Source organism: Fukomys damarensis, unplaced genomic scaffold (genome assembly GCF_012274545.1).
Source record: "Fukomys damarensis isolate Sample0158 unplaced genomic scaffold, DMR_v1.0_HiC HiC_scaffold_11, whole genome shotgun sequence".
In the NCBI taxonomy this organism is placed as follows: domain Eukaryota; kingdom Metazoa; phylum Chordata; class Mammalia; order Rodentia; family Bathyergidae; genus Fukomys; species Fukomys damarensis.
Window position 1 is genome coordinate 9,065,472 of NW_022900923.1, and position 19,880 is coordinate 9,085,351.

The 19,880-nt window shown below is 51.2% G+C and overlaps 1 protein-coding gene, 1 long non-coding RNA gene and 1 pseudogene across 2 annotated transcripts; all 3 read right to left on the minus strand.

The window, feature by feature from the left end:
* Positions 1-459: 459 nt before the first annotated feature.
* LOC104875168 lies at positions 460-1,947 on the minus strand. Its single transcript, XR_783989.1, has 3 exons — positions 1,688-1,947; positions 1,378-1,513; positions 460-755 (listed from the first exon to the last, which is right to left on the minus strand). It is a non-coding gene; the product is annotated as an uncharacterized LOC104875168 (long non-coding RNA).
* A 3,443-nt stretch (positions 1,948-5,390) lies between these two features.
* On the minus strand, positions 5,391-7,229 carry Map1lc3c (microtubule associated protein 1 light chain 3 gamma). The gene is given in 5 exon segments (XM_010642687.1): positions 5,391-5,719; positions 5,722-5,768; positions 6,780-6,870; positions 6,998-7,078; positions 7,169-7,229. Coding segments are annotated over 5 exon segments (609 nt in total).
* Positions 7,230-8,640: 1,411 nt separating this feature from the next.
* LOC117285511 overlaps positions 8,641-19,880 on the minus strand; it is a 31,741-nt pseudogene continuing 20,501 nt past the window's right edge.

The window sequence follows — 19,880 nt, forward strand, 5'->3', positions numbered from 1 at the left end:
AAGTTGAAGCTCAGCCTAGGCCACTTGACTTAGTAAGACACTGGTTCAAGATGAAAAATAAAAAGGGCTGAGGATGTAGCTCAGTGCAAAGGCTTTGGGTTTAAGCTCCAGTACTGCACTAAAGTAAAATAATATAAAATCAAATCTAAGAATATTTCTTACATTTTCAAGAGGTTTGGAAAAATAAATTAAGTAAATTTTACTTAGATTAAAATTTCTTTAAGTTCAAATTTCAGTGTCCACAGAAAGTGTTTTTTGTGGGGCTTTTTTGGTACCAGGGATCGACCTCGGGTCTTTGCGCTTTTGAGGTGGGGGGTGGGGACCACTGAGCTAAATCCCCAGCCCTTAAAAAGCTCACCTGTTTTTTATTTTGTTTTGTTTGTACTGGGGATCGAACTCTGGTACTTTTGCTTGTGAGGCAGGCTCTGGAGATTGTGTTATTTCTGAGACAAGGTCTGGGTATCCTAGGATGGCCTCAAATTTGGGGCAATACTCCTGCTTCAGCCTCCCAGGGTGCGAGGATCACAGGTGTTTATATCTTGCTCCCTGCCTTAATAATGGCCTCTTCATTCATGCATTTATTTACGCAAGCAGTCTTTTCCCCATAATCCACCTGCACACAGCCAGTCATGATGACATCATCTGTGAGCACCAGTTGCCATGGCAGCACCAGGTGCCGAGAAGTTAGCTCTCCCTTCCGGTGTCCGCTTCTTCAGAGGTCTCAGCAGTTCCTCCCTGTGGGCTGGCTGGCATTCCTATAAGGAGGCACATTTCGTGTTCTCCTCTCAGCATCTATTTAGGACCTGCCCTTTGGCTAGAATCAGCCTTTTCAAAAGTTTAAATAAACCCATCAAGACAAAAATCGGAGGATTTACGTTGGCAACCAATTGGTTTAGCTCAACTCCAAGGAGCAGAGTTGGCGCCACCTGGTGGCAGTTGTCCGCGGGGGCTTAAAAATGCGGGAAACCGAGAATGAACGCCTGGGGGTCGGGCGGAGGACGCAGTCCCAGGTGCATCCCGTTAGCGGGGCACGTGAGGAGCGCAGACGTGATTGGAAACTCTGAAAGGCCAAGAGTACCAATCTTCCCAGGCGTGTGGCGCATGGCTGCAACCCCAGCCCTCTGGGAGGCCGAGGAAAGCGAATTAGCAAAACCCTGTCTTAAAATAAAAGGTAAACAAAGGCTGGGAATGTAGCTCATGCAAAGGTCCAGTCTCCAGTATGGGGTGGGGGGGAGTAATGATCTTTGCAAATGGCCCGTTCAGAGGGTCTTCATGTTCCGAATCCTGGACTCGTGTTGATTTTTCAGAAGAAAAACAGATACAGCGATTAATATCCGAGACCCACGGCGCAGAACCTTGTTTAGGACCCAGGTCTACCTGGTGACGAAAGCGTTCTCCCGGGACCACGGCGAAGACGGACTTGTGTGCGTCTCTGCGGGCACGGGCCAGGCGACCCAGGATCCGGCTCCCACCTGAAGATTTCTGGCAAACAGGTGCCACGGGCTCCTTGGGTCTGTGAAAGGAAATGACACGCTTAGAAATCTTCCAGACGAACGCAGGGCACACGAAGTGTGGGGAGGTGGGCAGCACCGAGACGCCTTCTGACCTGTGAAGGGCTCTGCACCCAGCCGCGCTCAGCCCGGAGGCGAAGGCCCTTAGTGCAGGAGAAGGAGAGTCCGCTTCTCACCTGCTGCGGGGCCAGCGACTTCTCTCCCAACGCTTCGTTTTGGTGGTGCCCGGGAAGGAATCCAGGGGCTTGCACGTGCTGTACCACGGAGCTGCACCCCAGTCCCCCCAGGAAATCCTGACGACAGCCCTTTGCTGCAAACACTGTGCTTTCTATAAGGCCTCAGAGCAGGAGCATTTTAGAGCCTGCGAGTTCGGTAGACTCCACCGTAGCTGCTCAACCGCTACTGCAGCACAGAAGCACCCAGGACAGCATCCGGGGCGGGGCAGAGACAGCATCCGGGGCGGGGCAGAGACAACATCCGGGGCGGGGCAGGGCTCCCTCCCGACTGTGCGTTATGGATACACACCAACCCAGGTACAGGCAGTGCGGATTTCCCATGTGGGATCTCAAGTGCATCTGGGATCCACGGAAGTTCCCATGTGTGTGGTGATATGAGCAACTGCATTTTCTGTTCGCCCCCGTCTGTTTCATGAGTGTGAAGAGGTGACTAATGTACTGGAACAGGAGACCTCCCCTCCCTCAAAATTAAGAACTGTTCCAATTAAAAACTTTCTCAGCCTGACCCAATCACTGAAAATAGCTGCTCATATCAAACTCAACAGTTCTGTTCTCTCCCTATGAAGTTGACACTGTTTCTCTAATTTACCTCAAAGAACTAATGCACTATATAAGATGTACTTAGTATTGCTGTGAATCACGAGGGACCTCTGCCTCCAATAGTTTTGGTCCATGTTTTTTGCTTTTTTTGGTTTGAGATAGGGTCTTACTGTGTAGCCCAGGCTGGCCTTGAACTCCCCGTGATCCTCCTGCCTCAGCCTCCTGAGTGCTGGGATTACAGGTGTGTGCCACCACGCCTAGTTTACAGTCCATATCCTTAAGGAATTCTCTTGGTGTTATCGTGGTGCTAAGACAGGTGCATAGACACAGTGACAAGAAAGTCAAACACCCATGGAGAGATTACTCATTAAATTTCTATGCGAAAATTGGTCAGGCATTTGGGAAAAAATGGAATCTGGTATTTCTCCTATTACCAAAATAAATTCTAGTTTGTTCAAATACTTAAGCGTAAGCACAAGGTAAGCATAGTGTGAGAACACGGATGATTATGTATTATTTTATCATCTTGGAGTTGAAAGAGTCTGTCTAGAGACACACGCCTCAGATGCCACAAAGGAAGAGATCACACGAAAACAAAAGGCATCTGTGTGATAAAATCAGCCATGATGAAGACGGAGAAGAACTGGGGGCTGGGGACGTGGCTCAGTGGTGCCACACCTGCCTGGCGAGTATAAGGTCCTGAGTTCGATTCCCGGTGCCAAAGGGAAGAACTGAGTCATTAGTTTGAATGTACATGGTAAGCAATGAGTTAGGCAGCTGACAAAACTCAGCAGAGAATAATAACTAAAAGAGGAGCGGTCACAACTCGGAGTACAAATTCCCAATTGATTTTCAGTTCCTGCACAGCCTCTAAGAGATCACCCCGACTGTAGCTGGGAGAAACCCGTCCCTGTGGCTGGGTCAGCGCTGTCTCAGCTTCTTGGGTCCTGCTTCTCCGACCTGACTCCATCCAGGCACAGTCAAATGGCTGCTCCCGTGCTTTCTGAAACCCCTCTCACAGACTCTGTGGGCCTGAGCAGTGCTCTTTGGGCCCCAGGTTTGGCTGAGGCCCGAGTGCTGCCTGCCCCACACAGGCTGGCTGGCGCTGTCCTGAACAGCCCATGCGGTGCCTGCCGTCCCGCAGGAGCGGATGCTGCCCAGGGAGGGTCCCAGAGGCCAGCCACGAGCCCAGAGGATGACCGTGCAGAATCGAGAGTCGGGGTGTCCTGATCTGTGAGAGACCAGGAAGTGGGCAAGGCTGACAGTGGGAGGAGGAGAGCCCACTGCAGACAGATAGGCCAGTGTCCTGGGCTCATGCCCACCAGAAGCTCACTTACCTCAAGTACATGTTTTTTTTGTTTTTTTGAGACAGGGTCTCACTGTGTACATGAGTGCCCTGGAACTCACTATGTAGCCCAGGCTGGTCTCGAACTCACAGCGATCCTCCTGCCTCAGCCTCCCAAGTGCTGGGATTACAGGCATGTGCCACCACACCTGGCTGCCATCCTTTTTTAAAATTTTAATTTTGGAGACAGGGTCTCAGTATGTAGTTCAGGCTGGCCTTGAACTTTCCACACAGACCTCAAACTTGGGGCAGTCCTCTTGTCTTAGCCTCCCGAGAGTGCTGGGATTATAATTATAGAGGCATCACCGTGCCCAGCTTCACTCACAATCCATTTTAAACAATGTTTTAAAGAATCTGAGCGGGGTCTTGCTAAGTTGTCCAGGCTGGGCTCTTGCTTCAGCTGCCCAGATGCTCGGAAGAACACTCACCGGATCAAGGTAAAGTGACCGAGACACGTCTGGAGGACAAACGCATGCGGGGGAACTGACTGGCCTGGCAGCCAGGAGGGGAGGGAGCTGTGGGCGGACAGCAGCCGGGAGCAGGGGCCAGCAGATGCTGGAGGGGGCGGGTGCACGGAAGCCTCACGAGACCCCACTTCCTCTGGTCTCTGCCCCCTCAGGGGTCCGTCCAGGTGAGAGCTGTTGCCTCTCTGAGCAGCCCACATGATGGGTCCCATCTGCCAGCCCTTCTGATCTTCTTTAATGTACTTGTGTCTGGATGTCATGTTTCCTTCTCTGCTAGAATTAATGTGAGCGCCATGAGAAGCGGGCCTTGCCGTCTGGCGCGCTGTTAGTCTCTCCAGGACTTACGATAAAGCTTGGTGGGTACCGGTGCTCAGTCAGTATTTGTTGATGAATAAGTAAAAGTCCTTCTTAGACAAATTATTTGGTGTTGCAGTGTGGGGTTTGAACCCAGGGCCTTCGCACTGAGCCCTTTTTTTATTCTGAGAGAGAGCCCTGCAAAATCAGTAAATTGTCCAGGCTGGGCCCAAATTTGCAATCCTCCTGTATCGGCCTCTTAGAGTGCTGGGACTGCAAGTGTGTACCACCACGCCCAGCCCTATACAAACTCCTATCCATGCTTCAAAACCCAGCTCAAGCTCAATTCGCTGTAAAACCTTCCACGCCAGTGCCCTCCCAGCGCCCCCGGGAGGATTCGTGCATGTTGAACTGCTGCTGAGTGAAACAGCTGTTTACGCACCTGTGCAACCCACACCCTCTAGGTGACACCCACGTCCTCTGCAGCCACCCCAGTATCACTTGTCACTCTCTAAGGCGGAAGGGACCTAGCAGATCTCAAGGTGCCTGGCTTCGCAGCCCAACTCCCCAGCCTCAAGTCCTGCTAATGGCATCGTGTGAATCTGAAACCATTCCTGAGCCTCAGTTTCACCCCTGTGCGTTCACGACAGGAGTTTACCACAGAGCTGTGAGAAGGAGCTCAGAAGAAAGCTTGGCACCCAGAAAGCACTTGCAGGGTTGTAATGACTTGGTATTGAGAAATGACAACTTGGACGTAGGTGTGTGGCGTAGACAAAGCAAATCAGAGGACCCAACCGGGTTGGATGACATCAGGGCCGCTAACCTGGGCAGCTCCCCAGGTCCCCAGTGCCTGCTGGCCAGGGCTCCCTGGGCCCTGACACACAGTGGGAGCCTCGGGTCCCTGCCTCCTCCTCTGTGGGACTCCTGACTCCGCTGCCTCTAGACCAAGCTCCCCACCTGCCACGCAGAGCAGCCGCTGTTTCCAGCCTCCCCACTCTCCTTAGAGATCACCAGAGCACGGAGGACAAAGGAAGTAAAGCAGCAAGGCCGCAGCCTCACTGTCCCTGGCAGAGCCCAAGGCCCTGGGCTTGCTGCGTCCCGACCCTGCCCGGGACATGTGGGAGAAGTCACAGGGTCCCTTGCGCCGCCCCAGGGGATGAGTTCTTCCTGACGCAGACTCGAGGTCCCTGGCTCTGTCCCCAGGCCCTCTCCCTCCCATGGGTGCTGCTGTCTCCTGGGTGGCGTAGGTCACAGACACGAAGCCGTCCTCATCCTTGTGGTCCCTGTAGACCTCTGCCATGGCCACACTCATGCTGACCAGGCTCTTTGGTTCACCAGCAAGTAAAAGGCTTCCAGGGCCCTCAGGGGCATGCGGCTCCTGGACGGGAGGGCAGTGAGGGGTTCTTGGGGGGGAGCAGCTCAGAATCTGCAGGACCAGGGTGCTCCGGAAGGCGGAAGACCTCCCTGCACCCGCCCCGTCGGTCCCGCTGCTAACCAGGAGGCTGCCAGCACGGACACAGCGCAGATGCACCCAGGCCACTGTGAAGTGTGAGGCACAGAGGCGGTGCACATGCCCTTGGGGCATCTCCCTGCCGGCAGCCTTGGGTGGCACTTAGAGGGTGCTTGGAGCGTGCCCAGTGCCCAGCCCGCCAGGGCTCTGGCACCCGCAGGAGGCAGGGCAGCAGGAAGGTTTGGCTGGGTGGGCGTTAGATGTCCAGGGCCCGCGAGTTCTTAATCACCCAGGAGTGGTGGACGGAGATGACACAGACGGCAGGCAGGAGGGCCCAGTCTCACCCGGAAGGAGGCCAGCACTCTTTTCTTTGTTGTGACTGGAGAAGCTCACACAGCCCAGCACCGCACCCTCGGCCCGCAGCCTTCAGGGGGACCAAGCGCTCTGTAGCAGACAGGTGGATTTGTTTCCTCCAAGCCAACCCTGACATGCGAGCTGCGTGCTGGGAGTGAAACCCAGGGCCTCACATGTGCTAAGGAATCCTCCTGCCTCAGCCTCCCAAGTGCTAAGACTACAGGCTTGCACCACCATACTTGGATTTCACTCATTTAAAATTAAGTAACTTGGCCAGGCGTGGGGGTGCCTGCTTGTAATTCTAGTACTCAGGAGGCTGAGGAAAGAGAATCACCATGAGCTCTGGGATAGCTTGGACAAAATAGTAAGTTTGAGGCCATCCTGAACTCTGCATAGTGAGATCTTGTTTAAAAAAATTAGAATAAAATAATTCTAAGAGCATCTTTTCAGGACATTACAGAATCTAAAAAGGAAACACACACACACACACACACACACACACACACACACTTCTCCTGAAAGGGTGCCATTCCCCAAATGAAACTGTCAGTGAAACAGGACAAGCCCAGGTCTAGCGTCACCTGCCGGATGATGTCCAGGAACTGGCTCACCGTCAGCTCCCGCGGGACCCGGAACTCGGTTTTGCCCAGCAGGGGCAGGGACTGCTCACGCGGGTCTCCTCCAGGATCACCTGGCACGAGAGGGGGAGCAGCTGTCCACAGGGCCAGCTCCCAGCCAGGGTCTGGGCTGGCCGAGCCCCGCCCACTGGCCAGTCTTGGCTCTTTCAGGGGTGGGGGCGTGACCCGCGAAGGAGGCGCCAGGTCTCACCCGGATCTTGTTTGGGAACTTTGCCTGGATTCCAGCCACTTCCTCCCGACTGGCTGCTGTGAAAGGTTCAAGTACAGACGAGTAAGTAGACAGCCAGAGTCCAGAGCGGTGCGTCCTCCCCTCCTCCTGCACCCCGGGAACTTTACCCAAATTCTTCCTTTGCTTGAATCAAGGCCTGAGGCTCCTCGGAGCTGGCCGTGATGACATCTGGCCCCTCAGCTAGGTCTGGGTCTGTCTTTAGAAAGGAGAAAAGGGGGTCTGGGGATTTGGCTCAGTGGTTCCACCACCTGCCTTGCAAGTGCAAGGGCCCGAGTTCGATTCCCGGTACCAAAAAAGGAAAGAAGGAATCAATCTCACAGCCAGGAGCGAATTCCGCTCCTCCAGCCGCTCCCAGGCTGCCCTTATGGGGCTGAGAGACATCAGGCGGCCCCTCCTGACCCTCCCCGGCCTGGGCAGCAGGGGGCCAGTGCTTTGTGGGGATGGAATAGCCACCTGCTTCCTGATTAGGGTTTGTAGCTCTGGTGTGGATAAACTGTAATAGTACACAGGATCCTAATGATATCATTGACAGTGTGAACTAGGAAGAAAGGGGCTAAAGGTGTAGGGAAGTGGAAGGGTAGGGGAAAGGGAATAAGGGAAAAGGAAAAATAAGAGAAAATGAAAAAAATGGAAATAAAGTGTTTGTAAAGGGGGAGGGGAGGAGGGGTGAAGGGAGGGCAGGGACAAGGGGAAAAAATGAGAACCAAGACCTGTCATGTAAAGGTACAGGATCCCAATGATGAATGTAACTGTACTGTGTACCTAAAATGTACCAATAAACTCAATGAGAGAGGAAAAAAAAAAAAGAAATTGGGATTTGTAATAAAATCATTGGCTAGAACTCCCACAGCTGGGGTCTGTGCTGAGGACTCCGAAGAGACTAAAGCTGGCTGCTGAACATGGGACTAGGGGATTTCATGTTTTCCCTGAGGGGTTTTGGTCTCATTCCTTTCTGTCCTCCTTTTCTCCCCTTTGGAGTGGAAACATTTGCCCCATACCTTTGTAGGTCAGCAGTGTTCAGCTTTTCATTTTTCTGGGGCAAACAGGAAAGAGTTTGCCTTAAATCATAGAGGAGACTAGACTCGGACTTCACAGCAGCGCGTAAAGTGTTAGGGCTCCGGCAACTCTTAGAGATGGACTAAATACACTTTGCATAAAGGGAGTGAGTTTGGGGGGCAGCAGTGGAAAGTTACAGTTTATATCTAATGTCCTTCCACCAATGAACAGGCCAAATGCCTAAGCCTCTCTTCTTAAAATAACAGCCAGTCACCCTTTCCTTGACTCCACATGGCATGTGTCTGTCATAAAAAGAACCTTGGAAACAGACTTGGATCCCAGCTGTGCTCCATAGAAAGTTAACCTCTGGGTCTCACGGGCAGCTCGCGTCTGGCCTAAGGCGAGGCTGAGACAGGGGGGTCTGGACGGAGTAGGCGCCTCCAGGAAGTGACGCGGAGTCTGGGGAATAGGAGAGCCGGCTGTCACATTGCTGGTCCTAGGCGTGCAGCCAGGCCTCTGCCCAGCTCCGGCTCAGCCCTGCTCAGAGTTGCTCTGTCCTCGCTCAGCGCCTCTGCAGCCGGCGTCAGACTCCAAGGCGATTGCGCTCAGAGGGTCTGCAATCGCGCACACAGCGCCTCTCCTCAGCTCTCCTCTCGCCGCACAACTGGAACCTCTGTCCTTTGCCTTCTGAAAACTTACCCTTTGGGTGCCAGGACGCCACGTTCTTCAGGTTCTTTTCTCCCGCCTTCCTTCCGGAGCCGGCTGCCTGTCCCGCCTGTGCTGAGCCCCTTCTGAAGCCCCGAGACAGCCGGCTGCACATCCGCCTTGAGCCGGCATTGGGAAACTCCGGGAAGCCCCACCGGCTATAGCCTGCGATCCGCTGTGCACACAGCTTCAGGATGCGCCCCCAGGGCTCCAACTCTCCAGTGTAACTGAAAACGGGCCCCCCTGGCACGCGGGGAGTTTGGGGCTCAGGGAGGCGTGGGTTTGTCCCGTGCTGCTGTCGTCCATCCTTGCTGGCCGTGAACGCTCATGACCGAGGGCATCGGATCTGGTGACCGCCAGGAAGCGCAACGCGCGCCCCCACGGCGGCGGAGGGTGGGCAGGCTGGGGCCCGGCGGAAGGAGGCCTTTGCCAGTTTCCGTGTCAGCCCGACGGTGGCGCACGTCTGGAGTCCCAAAGTGAGAAAGGGCTGCGGATGTGGCTCAGGCAAGGGCACTGGGTTCACCCTCCCGTACTGGGGTGGGGGGTTCCATTTCTCAGAGGATTCTCAGGGTTGCCACAGAATATTGCCTGACTCCTCTCCTTCCCTGGTCTCTGTGGCTTCCCAGGGCTGGTGGGGACATAGGAGGTGTGTGACAGAGGGGACTTCTGCAGCGACTCCCCCAGTCTGGATAAAACCTACCCAGGGTGGAGGCAACGCTCACAAGGTCGAGGAGAAAGCTGAAATCCACACTTTATTTCATTTCAAAATTTATTTGTATTTGTTTGGGTCTTGCTATGAGGTCCAAGCTGGCCTCAAATTCATTCAGCCTCTCATCAGGTGCTGGGATCAAAGGTGTGCGCCGCCATGCCCAGCTCCATATGTGAAATGGTTTTAATGCTGGCAAGTTTGCTATCTTGCCTCAGGAACAAAGGAAGACCATAGTAATGAATACACGGTAAGGACAAGACCATCTCGGTCTGCATCCCTCATGGCCGGCACAAAGACTGGAGCGTCCTGCATGTTCTAGGAAGTCACATGGGTTTATCTGTGTGCAAAGTGCTGAGAAGGAAAATATGAGCTCGGACCCAGAGTAGTAGGTGTTAAGGGAACCAAGAATCAGCCGCTCCCAAGAACTGAGCCCAGTGTCCCAAGGACTGTGCTGTACCCGGGCTCAGCACTGGTGTTTGGTGCCAGGGTCGGCCAGGGACGCCCCTCTCTGCCTCACTGTCCCCGCCCGGGAGGGTAGGAGGTGGCCAGAGCCAGCCGCTTAGCTGCCAAATGGTCCACTGGGTTCCCGGCGCCTCCTCAGGGTGAATGCACCCGGGCTCCACGGGCGATGGGGACACGCAGCTTCAGCTCCTGTTCGTTTCATGTCTGCGGGGCTGGGGATCGAATCCGTGGCCTTCCAGGTTACACCCCAGCTCCTGTGCTGGCTGTTCTTTCCCTGATCAGTTTGCTTGTTTTCCCTTCCAGGTCCTGACCAATGTGCCAAGACACGTGCAGCTGCCCACAGGTCTTGCTTGTCCTGAGTGGATGACGGCGCACTGCCCAGAGCTCTGCCCAAGAAGAGCTGTCTTTCAGGCCCAGCCTTGAGTGGGGAGGGATGCAGACGCCGTCTGTTCTTGTCTTTTGTTTTATATTTTGAGACAAGATCTCGCTGTATAGCCCCGGCTGACCTTGGGTCTTCTGCAATTCTCCTGCCTCAGCCTCCTGAATGCTATTCTTTGCTCTTTGGTTCTTAATCCACGGTGTGCCTCCTGCCACTGTTCACCACCCACTGCAGTGACCCCACGGCTGGGGAAGAAGAGCTTCAGCCTGGACAGGGCACCCAGGCCCTGAAACCAGGCATCACCACCACCTCCGTCGTCTCACGGTCTGTATTTGTGAAGTTTATCGTGTGCAGGTCGCTGAGCTGACACCTTACAGCCTGTGCACACGCAGCTCAGGCACTGGAGTGGTTCTTTCACTTTCTTAATCTTTCTGGGGGAAAAGGGAGACTCTGGAAGCTCAGAGTTAGTGACCCGCTCGGGATCCCGGGGCTGGTGAGAGCTGAGCCCAGGACCATGCGCTAACCTGCCGTGATATGCCAGAAAGTTTGTTTAAAACAGAACTGCGGCAGCCATGGGGCAGGTGCTTCCTGAAGGCTCCTGAGCAGCTCCCAGCTCCCGGGCCGGTGGGGCGGAAGGATCCCAAGTCCCCATCTGAACAGGCGAGGTTTCCAAGACGGGGGGCGCAGCCCCCAGCGCCTGCTCTTAGCTGCGGCCCTCGGAGGCCGAGGGGCTCAGGCCACGGCTGAGTAGCTGTGTTCAGGTCGCTGGCTGCCGGGGGTAGGGAGCTGCGACCCGCCCGGGCCTGGCTCCTCCACCCCTGACCAAGCTAGAGGGGCTAACACCCACCCCCTCACCCCGTGGAAGCAAGGCCTGGTCCTCAGCAGCCCCTGTGGGCTTACTAGTGCCACACCAAGCAGAGCGGAAACCACCCGATGTGAACAACCCGGAAGCAGCCAAAAGGGAGAATTAATCATTTTATAAAATGGGTAATGGGGATTGAACCCAGGGCTTTCGCACTGAACCCCATCCCCAGCCTCCCCAGCCCCCTTTTCTTATTCGGAGGCAGGATCTTGTTAAGTGGTTCGGTTGCCGAGCCCAGGCTGGGCACAGATTTGTGATCCTCCTGCCTCCGCCTCCCAGAGTGCTGGGATGACAGACGTGTATGACCGCAATGACTGACTGGGATCAAACGTCTTTGTCCAAGGACCAAGCTTCCGCTGTTTCCAGTATTGGCTACACACAGGGTCTGCTGACTCTCAGGGGGTCTGGGACTGGGTGCTGTGGTTTCCCAGGAGGCTGTGCTTGGCATCTTTGGAGGTTGGGGAAGGCTGCCACAAGTGACCTCTCACGGAGCTCTGGTGCTTTGGGGCCTGGGGTTCACCTGCCTGACCTCACTGTGCAGCCTTTGCACTCCGAGTCAGCCACCACTCAAGTTTCCTGTACTCTGGGGCTACTTCTTGTCCCTGAGCTGCAGATTTCTGTTTATAAAGGGCCTGTGTGTTTTGTCCGAGACTGAAGTCCTTTTCCCCTGGCTGTGGGGTCACTGCAGTTGGCTGTGAATGGTGGCAGGAAGAACACTGTGATTTAAGAACTAAAGCGAAAGAACAGCACTCAGGAGGCTGAGGCAGGAGGATCGCTGAGAGTTCAAAGCCAGCCTGGGCTATATGGCAAGACCTTGTCTAAAAAAAAAACAAAACAAAGCAAAACCAGAACAAAACATCCCAGCAGGACAGCAGAGAAGTAGAACAACCAGCGAATCCTAGCTGGCCTGGGAGCCTGAAGTGTAGGGGAGGGGAGCAGGCAGCTGGGACAGGAGAGGACGTGTTAGGGCATCTGCATCAGATGTGGAGCTTCCTGAGGAACTCATATTTGAGCTCCGGTTCAGAGGCTGAGCAGTGTTGATCAGGTCAAGGGAGGAGGCCCAGCAGGCGTGGGGCAGGAGGTTTCGGGGTGGCAGGAAGCACCCATGCTGTGTTGGCAGAGCTGGGTGCCAAGGCCAGGCAGGACATGCGGAAGAAGCCATGCAGCAGGGGCGGAAGGACGCAGCAGGTCTTGGGCACACTGCTCAGGGGGCACTTGGAGAAGGGATGGCAGAGCCGGGGAGAGGACTCGGGGGAGAAGTTTAGCTTATGAAGGTCAGGGCAAAACTGAAATACTGGACACTGGGGAGGAAAATGGGAGAACGCAGTAACCAGCTACGAGCTAAGCGTCCCTGGGAAGTGGAATGCTGATCTGGACGCTGGGGCTACGGCCTGAACAATGGCACGGGCAGGGTCCTACGGACTGACACAGGCCAGGCTTGGGCAGGGTGAGACTGGGGTGAAGGGCTGTAAGTTCTCCAGGCAGAGGCGACAGTGGGCAGAGACACAGGGTAGAGGGCCCTGCTGGAGAAGGGTTGTGGTCCTGGGGCTAGATGGCTGGTGGATGACAGTGAGAAAACAGGAGACTTGGGATGAACCTGGAGCTATTCCATGATGAATGGAGCAAGGAGAGCCAGGCTCGGTGGTGTGCATCTGATCCCAGCACTCTGGGAGGCTGAGGCAGGAGGATCACCACTTCCTCACCTGGACAACTGAGGTACTTAGTGAGACCCTAAAATAAAAAAGGTATGGGGATATAGCTCTGTTCAAAGACGCTGGATTCAGTCCACACACACACACACACACACACACACTCACAAATGGTGGGGAGGAGGATGAGCCTGCCAGGGAGACAGAAGTGATCTGTGAGGTGAGTGCAAACTATGATGGAAGCCAAGTGTGAGCTCAGGGTGGGGCTGCTCCCCAGCTGCTGCTGAGGCAGGGCCAGAAGGTGGGGAGTCACCCTGGCATGGGGCACACACAGCCACCCAGCCCTTAGCATGAGTTGGGGGGGTGGTGCTCGAGGCCAAATGCAGTGGGCATGGCGTCCTAAACCACCGCAGTCACTTCTACCTCACCTTCGGAACTTCTGTAGTAAAGAGACAACCTACAGAATGGGAAAAAACTCTGCCTCCTCAGATGAAGGACTAATATCTGAATATACAAAGAACTTAAAAAAAAACACCTAAAATTAAAGACCCAGTCAAGAAACGGGCAATAAAAATGAACAGGCACTTCACAGAGGAGGAAAGACAAATGGTCAACAGATATAGGAAAAAGAAAAATGTTCAACATCCCTGGCCATTAGAGAAATACAAATTAAAACTTCTTACTCCAGAAAGAACGGCAGTCATTAAGAAGTCAAACAATAAAAAATGTTGGCGAGGCTGTGGTGAAAAAGAAACTCGCCTACACTGTTGGTGAGGATTTGAGCTAGGACAATCATTATGGAAATTAGTACGGAGATTCCTCAAAGAACTGAAATGAGAAATTCCATCCGACCCAGCAATCTCCCTGCTAGGTATCTTCCCCAAAGAGCTGAAGTCCTCAAACTACAGTGATGTACGAATACTGATGTTTATAGCATCACAGCTCGTAATACCTGAATCCTGGAAGTGGCCTGTATACCATCAACAGATGATCGGATAAAGAAAATGTGGACTCTATCTACAATGGAATACTATGCAGCTATAAAGAATGACACATTTGAGGCATTTGTAGGAAAATGGACTCACCTGGAAAATATGTTGCGTGGAATAAACCAGACACACAGGTTTAAATACCATATGGTGTCTCTCATTTGAGTGAGGCAAAGTACAAAGAGAAGGATGGTGGACGAACAGGAAGGGACGAGGAGATGGATCTCTGAAGCAGGCAAGTGGTCCACGGGAACGAGGGTGCGGGTGAGGATAAGGGGAGGGAGAAGGAGGGTCAGCGTGGGCCACGTATAGGAACCTAATAACCCAACCAGTGTGAACATTGTAGGCCATAACACGCGCAGAGACAAATGGCACCAACAGGGATGAAGACTGGGACAGGGGTGAGGGAGGGCAGGGGATTTTTAAAAATAGACAAGCTGTGAAATATTCATGTAACCACTCCCCAAGATGACTGTCAACTACGCAAACTGCAAACATGTAGAAATAAAATTTTTTAAAAAATTTAAAAGTATAGTAGGCTGGATGTGGTGGCGCACGGCTGTCATCCCAGCACTCGGGAGGCTGAGGCAGGAGGATCGCTGTGAGTTCGAGATCAGCCTGGGCTACACAGTGAGTTCAAGTCCAGCTTGAACATTTACCAAAAAATCAACTGTTGTGGCAAAGTGGAACAACTCAGTGTTACAGCCGAGTGCAACAGCTCCAGTGCTTACAGCTCCAGCAACTGGAAGACTCAAGAATCTGACAGCTACTCAAAGAGATGGAGAAATCCTTTACTAGCCAAGCCGGGTCAGAAGGGTTTGTCCACTCTGAATTCTGAGCGCTGAGTTGCCGCTGGAGTCAGTATATATACAGCTGGGGAAAGGCAGCTGAAGAGACCCTTTTAGGGCAGAGACATAGCTAGAAGTGGGACCCACTTGGGGTGGAGTTTACAGAACAAACACTTTTGATGGAGCAGGTACATAACGCAGCACAGTTACATTTCTGAAACAGAACATTTTATGGGGGAAAAAAAACCATGTGGGGGTGGTGCGGGCTCACCCTACTGTGAATTACTGCTTTATCAAAACTACCACCATCACCAGAGGTCCTGACTGTGCTCTCAGTGGCACTGACAGTAAAGTTCAATTTCACGTAGTACAGATGAGGTTCTGAGCATTAACTTGTTAATACATCAAACAATGGTCCCAAACATGACTAAAAGCTGTAAGTGGAAATTTGTATGAGACGAGACATTTCCACTGCATTTTTCAACCTACATTTTTGTATTCTATGTGATATTTTGGTACCGGGGATTGAACTCAGGTCCTTTGCGCTTGCAAGGCAGGCCACCGAACTGCTGAGCTAAATCCCCAGCCCCTTGATATTATTACTTTTAGACATATCCGACTTCTTTTGGGGTTTTTAAAATGTTATTTCTGCTGGATGTATAGCTTGGCAGTACAGCATGTGCTTAGCATATGCAAGGCCCTGGATTTCTTTTTTCAGAACACAAACTTTTTTTACATTATTTTGTTACATTCTCAAGTGATAGGTTAGACATATTTTTAGGAAATTTTCAGCAATTGTGTTTACAGTAAAACCAAAAAATTTTTTTTCTTTTTTCTTTTCTTTTGAGACAGAGCCTCACGATGTAGTTCAGGTTAGACTCACAATGTAGCTCAGGCTGGCCTTGAACTCTTGGCGGTCTTCCTGCCTCAGCCTCCTGAGTGTTGGGATTACAAGCCTATCCCACCACACCCAATTTAAAACACAATAATTTTAATAGTACATTCAAACAAAAATTTAGAATATATTCAAATACAAACTATATTTTGATTACTTAAATTATATTTAATTTAAATGAATTAAACTTTCCATTTTCACTTGAAAGTCCTAAAGGATTTAAATTAAATTGAATTCCAATTTCAATTAATTAAACTCAAAATCATCAGGAAAACAAATCAGAAACTTGCCAGAACTCTCTCACTGCTTATAAAGTGCTGAAACTGACTTCAAACAGGAAGCACAAAGCAGTCCAGCATGGTCAGGACACAGCTAAAGTAGTCAAAGAAGTATGAAGGGAAGGGTTATGATAAAAATTCAGTGAGTGGAAGCTCAGATTTAAAAAGCAATAGTTATGATCATAGGATTATGAGAAGAATTGGAAAGTTCAATGATTTAAACCTGAAACACACATAAAAACTGCCTAAGTACCGGCAAATCAGAAATTATATATGAATTAAGAAAAACAATGAACTGAAAAATTTTCATCTGAAATGGTGAAATTACAAAATATATTAAAAGTTCAGCAAGAGGGCCAGGGATTTAGCTCAGTGTTGCCACTGCCTGCCTCACAAGGGCAAGGTCCCCAGTTCGATCCCTTGTACCAAAAAAATGTAAAAAAAGTGATAAGAAGTCCATATCATCACCTATAAAAACTCACAAAAGACAAAGCCATTTTTGGTGAATTCATGTTTAGAAAGTGGACCAAGATCATCTTCCTGGCTACCCCAGTGCAGGGTATGCACACATTTCTCCTGCACCAAGTGTCCCCTGCTCTCACCCTATACAAACTCTTTATAGGAGCGGAGGGTTTTATGGCTTAAAATCTCTTTTCCCGCCCTTTTAACATTTTGCAGTGCTGGGACCTGAAGCAGGGTCCGCACATGATAGGCAAGCACCCTACAGCTGAGCTACATCCCAGCCTCTTTGTTTCTTATTTAGAGTCAGGGTCTCGGTAATTTTCCCAGTCTGGACTCATCTTTGCAATCCTCCTGCCTCAGCCTCCCGAGTAGCTGGGATTAGAAGTGTGTGCGACAGCACACAGTTTAAACTTTTTTTCCCCACACAGTATCTCACTTGATGTACATAGAGTTTATCTTGTTTTGCAATTAGGCAAGCGCTCGGAGCAGCTGAGCAATTCCCTGGGCATACAGTTTAAAACGTCAGAAACTCCCCACACTTGCCTTTTGGTCATAACGAAATGTGTATTTACAGGCAGCTGTGATTTAACACTGTATTGTTGCACATGGGGCCCTGTGGGTCCTCTCAGCTATCACAGCATTTGGCCTTTTTGATGGAATGCTTTTGATTCGTAATAAGCATTTTCTGGGCACCCACGGGGCGGCAGCGGCAGCGCCTCGCACGCAGTTCCATCCACGGCTCCAGCCCAGGCCTCCCCGTCTGCCCAGCAGCCGAGCGCCTGCGGGGAGGTGCAGTTAGGGCTTCCCATCCGTTCCTCAGCCTCCTCTCCCTCGTTTACGGAGTCTGCGAGCTCGAGGGGAGCAGAACCTCATGGTTTTCATTCTGAGATCCCCAGCCCCAGCTCTCGGTGCAGTGCTTTGCCCAGAGCTGTCGCCTCCCGGTTCCTAGGCTTTGGAGACGCGCTGCATCTCTAGTTCCCCTGAACCAAGCTGAAAAGGAAGACATGCATTTGGGAGCTCTGACCACTAGGTGTCGCACCTCGCTCGAAGTCAAACTCCGGACCGCACGCCCTGGAGTCCCCTCAGGCGTCGGTACTGAAGGGAACGCGCAGGCCGCGGTCCCTGCCTCAGAGGGATCGCTTGGCTTTACTTGGAGATGGGTGAGTGCTCATGTGTTCATTTGTAGGTGACCGTGGAATGTAGCAGGTAGCATGTTTCCTGCCTGTTTGCCCTTTCGTGTATTGTGAGTGCTGGGGCGAGACTGAGGTGGAGTGAGGTAGGGGCTGGTCTGAAATTACTAATATTTACCTTTTTTTGTGATTCCTGGGGATTAAAGCCAGGGCCTCTGCACTGAGTTACATTCCCAATCTTTTTAAAAAAAATTATTCTGAGGCAGTTTCACTAAATTGCTAAGTTTCTCAGTTTTAGGAGTATTGGTTCATCATTTTAAACTGCACTGATTAATTTAATAATTTGATTATTTTTTAAACACATCAATTTTCTGATTAATAAATCTTTCCAAATTCATTTTTCCTCCTTCCCCTACCCTTTTTCTTCCTCGGTTGTTTGTTTGTTCTTGTTTTGTGGTACTGGGGATTCCCTCTGCATTGAGCTACATATCCAGCTCTTTTTAGTTTTTGGCGATAGGATCTCACTAAGTCACTAAGTTGCCTAGGCTGACCTTGAACTTAGATTCTCCTGCCTCAGCCTCCCGAGAGTTGAGATTACAGGTGTGTGCCATCACTCCCAGACAGATTTCAATTTTTGAATGTTAAAAAAATTTGTTTTTCAGTATTGGAGATTCAGTCTAGGTCTTTCACTTTGAACTATATCCTCAGCTCTTCAAAATAAATTTTTTATTTTTGCTAACTCACTAAGTTGCCCAGGCTGGGCTTAAACTTGCAGTCTTCCTGCCTCAGCCTCCCAGAGCACAGGCATGAGCCATGGAACTGATGTTGAATATCTCCAGGGGGCCGCTCTAGATGGGCCTTTTCTTTTCTTCTGTTCTATTTTTGGTGCTGAGGATCAAGCCCAGGCCATCGTGAATGCTAAGCAGGTGCCCTACCAACCAGGGGTATGTATTCCCAGCCTAGGCACTTTTATAATCACTGTCTCACTTAATATTCCTATTACCACCGAGGGTAAGTTATGGCTTCCGTTCTACACACGAGCCAGACCTCAGGAAACAAAGGGCCTCCACACAGCCACACACCCCGGAGGTAGGAGGCCAGGATAGCGCTGGCCACCTGAGGACAGTCCTGTGTCTCGTTACTCACCACAGTGGCTCTCTGCAGAGTCCCTCCACATAACAAGGACTTGGGATCCAAGAGGAGTTACCCGAGAGCCACACGGATGGGCCATCTGAAATACCTGTGGATTTACTGTTGCTTTAGACCTGGACCTGAAGCCAGTGAGGAGAACACAAGCCTGTAATCCCAGCACTCAGTCCCAGCACTCAAGAGACCGAAGCAGGACAATCGCAAGTTTGAGCTTGGCCTGAGCAACTTAAGTGACTTAGCAAGACCCTGTCTCAAAATAAAATAAAAGGGCTGTGAGTGTAGCTCAGTGCAAAGGCCCTGGGTTCAATCTCAAGTACAAACAAAAAAGTATCCAATTTTATCTAGAAAAAAAAATAAGAAGGAGAAATAAACCAAAAAGTGAGGGAAAATACCGCCACAAATGTCAGTAGCCCTTCATGTATAGAGAGCCTCAAGTCTCTACTTATTTATGAGAAAAATATCAAGACTCCTTACAAATGCTAAGCATTGAAATAGATTATTCACACATGAGGAAATAGTGAATGGACAAGGAAATAGAAGTAATACATTAACAACACAATATATGCAAATTAAAATTAAAAAGTAAGACAATTTCTCACAAATTCACACAGACTTTTTGTTGTTGTTGTTTGAGACAGAGTAACCATGGCTGGCCTTGGGCTCTAGATCCTCCTCTTTCAGCCTCCTGTGTTCTAACATTACAGATCAGCATGCCTGGCTGACAAAGATTTTTAAGAATTTTAAAAATCAAGATATAAATGAAGGCACTGTTAGTTTCTGGTCACTATGACAAAATACCTGAGATAATCATCTTAAAGAAGAAGGGTTTATTTTGGTTTGTGGTTTCAGAGATTTCAGTCTATAGTCACATGACCCTGTATGGTCCTGAAGTGAGGCGGTTCATCAGGGCTGACGTGAACAGTGCAGGAGACACTTGGACAGTCAGGAGAGGGCAGAGGGGCCGGCTTCACAATCTCCCCCTCCAGGCTACACCCCCAGTGACCCAACTTCCTTCCACCAGGCCCTGCCTTTTAAATGTCCCACCACATCCCTGTAGTGCCACAGGCTGGGGACCAAGCCTTCAACACGTGGTGCTTGGGGTACTTCAGGATCCAATCGTAACGGGCACCGTGGAGCTATCACTGGACATAAAACATTCACCCCACTCTGCTACGGCGTGCGATCGGGAGTGTGCCCTCAAAAGACCTCAGAACCAGACCTTCTTTTGAGTAAGAGTCTTTGCAGATGTTATGAAGAAGGATATTGACATAGGATCACCCAAGATTACAGTGGGCCCGAATTCAGTGACAGATCCCTTATCAAGGAAAGGAAGGCATGCGCACGAGAGATGGCGAGGCAGAGATAC